Source organism: Eptatretus burgeri, chromosome 9 (genome assembly GCF_056783735.1).
Source record: "Eptatretus burgeri isolate ZD-2024b chromosome 9, Ebu_testis_v1, whole genome shotgun sequence".
Lineage (NCBI taxonomy): Eukaryota > Metazoa > Chordata > Myxini > Myxiniformes > Myxinidae > Eptatretus > Eptatretus burgeri.
This window is the reverse complement of record NC_140969.1, coordinates 87,356,206-87,360,208: the sequence shown is the minus strand read 5'-3', so window position 1 is coordinate 87,360,208 and position 4,003 is coordinate 87,356,206. Positions and strand designations below refer to the sequence as shown.

The 4,003-nt window shown below is 40.1% G+C and overlaps 1 protein-coding gene across 1 annotated transcript in view; it reads right to left on the bottom strand.

Moving 5' to 3' along the window:
• Positions 1-2,182, bottom strand: part of LOC147020547 (fos-related antigen 1-like) — a 34,239-nt gene extending 32,057 nt beyond the window's left edge. Inside the window, exon 1 of the mRNA XM_085895974.1 lies at positions 1,715-2,182. Within this exon, the coding sequence (XP_085752100.1) occupies positions 1,715-1,843 (129 nt within the window). The 5' untranslated portion in view covers positions 1,844-2,182. The remainder of the gene's footprint in view (positions 1-1,714) is intronic.
• Between the last annotated feature and the right edge of the window lie 1,821 nt (positions 2,183-4,003).

Genomic DNA, 4,003 nt, shown 5'->3' with positions numbered 1-4,003 from the left:
ACAACTCTGCAGATGACTGACCTCGATCAGGGAGGCCGAGTCACCACTGCAAGGCAGGACAAGCAGATGGTTCTCAGTCAGATGGCTTCAGACATTGAGGACTGAGTGGGACAGAATCCAGCAGCAATCCATCCAAAGACTGGTAGGCAGTATGGGCCGACGATGCACTGCCTGTATCCAAAACAATGGTGGCCACACACGCTATTGAAAGGGGACTGACATTGCACCCTGTGCTGTTCTGCACTGTAGAACAAACTTATGAGATGGTGTATCTTGGTCAAAAACTTGACATGTCATCAATAAAATGCCAATGTTTCAATTAGCAATTGTTGGTTTGTTTTATTTTGAACTGTTACAATTTTATTACATTTCAAACAAGTGTTAAGTTTCTCTTGCGTTTCAATATATGTATATATATGTATATATATATATATATATATATATATATATATATATATATATATATATATATATATATACATATATATATATATATATATATATATATCCATCCATCCATCCATCCATCTATGAGGACCATACTCTGCAGAGCATTGGTGCTGCCTAAGCAGTCTCCTTGGCTATTGGGCACAATCCTGGATGGGTCACCACCCTGACACAGGATACCAGCAAGCTGGCACTCATTTTTGCCTACCTCAGAAGGATGACAGGCAGAGTCAACCTCACCTGGTATTAATTGAACAGCCGAATGGGATTTGAACTCAGGATTCTCAGATCCCAAGCCCAACACCCTAACAATTAAACCAACACCAGGCATATATTTATATATGTGTGTACATATATTTTCAGTATATACTGTATATATGTATATCTAATATGTATATATATATATATATATATATATATATATATATATATATATATATATATATATATACACAGTATATACTGTATATATGTATATATAACATGTATATATATACATAACATATATATATATACAGTATATACTGTATATATGTATATATAATATGTATATATATATATATACATAACATATATATACAGTATATACTGTATATATGTATATATATATATATAATATGTATATATAAATATACATAACATATATATACAGTATATACTGTATATATGTATATATATACATATTATATATATGTATATGTGTATGTGTGCACATGCCTATATATACATATATATGTATACATACATGTAAAAACACATATATATATATATACATATATATACATATACATATATATATATATATATATATATATATATATATATATATATATATATATATATATATATATATATATATATAGTTCAAATAAATATGTATTAATTTATTGTCATTCCAACGATTTCCTGTCAGATCAGTGTTTCGCAGGCAGGGCGTTGCATCTGTGCCACCCCTTGAACAAACATTAAGCTGGGGACCCGTTTGCCTGCATTTATTGGTAGACGATAAAGATCCTACCATGTCTTTTGATGAAGAGTGGAGGGGTTATCGCCGGCACCATGAGTAAATTACAAATTCCTGCCTCAAGTGACTGCTGTGAAGGCAATGGCAAACCACTCAGCATAATCCTTGCCATGAGAGTAGTTCATCAGCACAAGAATTTGTAAGCAGATTATGGACAGAAGTAGAAGGATGTACACTATCCACCATGAGCCTCAGAGATTACAGAAAAAAAAATACATGATGAAATATTTAATGGCTTCTCACGTGGTTTGTAGGCTCCAGACTGTCTTCAAAGGTCCATAGAATGGCAGAGCGGCACTGAATCGTTTCACAACCTTGGTGGTTGCTCCATTCTGCCAGAAGGATGCTGTTGACAACTTCTGCCTCACCCATCTCATGCAGTAGTAGATATTTCCGGCCTAGGGAAAAGGTACAATGACATTGGCCGATGGAGCCCTTATAAGCCTCCCTGTGGTGTGGTCCATATCATCCAGTGTTCCTTTCCAGCATGGACTCAGCATAAACAGCACAACCGAAAAACATGCACTTTCCAAACCACCTTCACACTTTAAAAAAAAATTAAATTTGGACAATGTGCGCTCCCAACCATGAGCTCCAGGCACTCGAGTTCTGTGGTTAACCCGCAGTATCTGCAACCCTACAGAAACTCCAAGCCCAAAGCAGGAAAACTACTTCACAGGCCCATAGATTTCTATCTCAGAGAAAGTTCAACTTTTTTACATTTAAAATCTGAACAGCTGAGCTCAACTGCTCTCAAAAAGGGGCTCAGGCTCCACAATGTTCACATGTGATGAAGTAGACCTTTCGAGTCTTTTGTTTTGTTAAGAGTGATATCGAGATGGTAGCTCGACGAGCAAAATGACTCGGTCTGTTGGCGGGGTTCGAGGCCTTCCCCTTTCTCAGAATGTTTTTGAAAAGCGCTGCCAACTGGCAAACTGGGACATTTTGGATGTCCATTCATAGGTACACGACTTCTTTTCATGCATAAGAATCCTTAAAATATGATAACTTTCTGCCAAAGTGTACTTAGTTCTTGTCTAACAATAGAATATGTTCGTAAAGTGTCCACATTCAATACTCCTGAAACAAGGCTGATAGGATGGCTTTGAGGTATGCACACTCAACTTTAAGCTACTTGAACAACTTGAAATTCCTGAAACAACTTGCCTTTGCCTCATGGAAAGCAAACCCAACTGAGGGCAATCTCAGTTCCTTCCATAAAGCTCGGAACAAGTGTGTATCTACCCTCAGGAGAGCCAGAAAACAACATCTTTCTCATCTCAAGTCTGAACTCTCAAACCTCTCTCCCTCCTCAAAATCCTGGTGGCGTTTAATCAAATCTGTTTCTGGTGTATGTTCCCCCTCCATCCCCTCCCTTACCTCAAATGGCCGCACTGCTGATACCACACGTGATAAAGCTGAATGTCTAAACTCGGTGTTTGCAGCTAAATCTTGTGTCCCAAACCCATCGCTTCATATACCCACCTTACCCAGTCGCACCCAACTGTCCTTGGACTCTGTTTCTTTCTCTCCTGACAAGGTGGAGAGCTTGCTTTCAAACCTCGACTCAGATTCTGCAACCAGTCCAGACGGCATCAGCCCACGTGTCCTCAAAGCCTGCTCTTCTGATCTTGCTCACCCTCTCTCTGTTCTATTCACCCTCTCATTTGCCCAAGGTCATCTGCCATCTGCTTGGAAATCTGCTAACATTACTGCCCTGCATAAAAAAGGTGCAAAAACAGATCCCTGTAACTACAGACCAATCAGCCTTCTCCCAATCATCAGCAAGGTTATGGAATCCATCATCGCTTCAGACATGAAATCCTTCCCCTTCTCCAATGGCTTGATTTCCAATCATCAATTTAGTTTCAGACCAGGTCACTCTACCCTGGATATGCTGCTTCTGCTCTCCCATCAATGGATGGAGGTCCTCAATGCCAGACAGGAAATCCGAGCCGTATCCCTGGACATATCACGTGCTTTTGACACAGTCTGGCACCCTGCACTACTCACCAAACTCTCTTCCCATGGTATTCAAGGCCATCTCCACTCATGGATCGCAGACTTCCTCTCCTGTCGCAGTCACCGTGTGGTCCTAAATGGAGTTCTTTCATCCCCTCTTCCTGTCCAGGCTGGAGTTCCTCAAGGTCGCGTTCTGGGCCCTGTTCTTTTTCTGGTTTTCATCAATGATCTCTCCGACTCTCTGGAAAATCCTCTTTTTCTCTTTGCCGATGACTCCACCCTCTGCCGTACCATCTGCCATCCCTCAGACCGGCAAGCAGCAGCTTCTTCGCTCACTGCAGATCTGCATAAAATCACAAACTGGTCCAACACGTGGAACATGTCTTTCAATCCAGACAAATCTCACACTCTCACTATGTCTCTTCGAAAGGACCATTTAGAAAACCCCCCATCCACTTTCTCAACAATCCTCTGGAAGAAGTCTTTTCTTTCAAGCTTCTGGGTCTCAATATCTGCCATGACCTTTCCTGGGAAAATCACATTTACAACCTCGCCTCAAAAGCCAGTCGC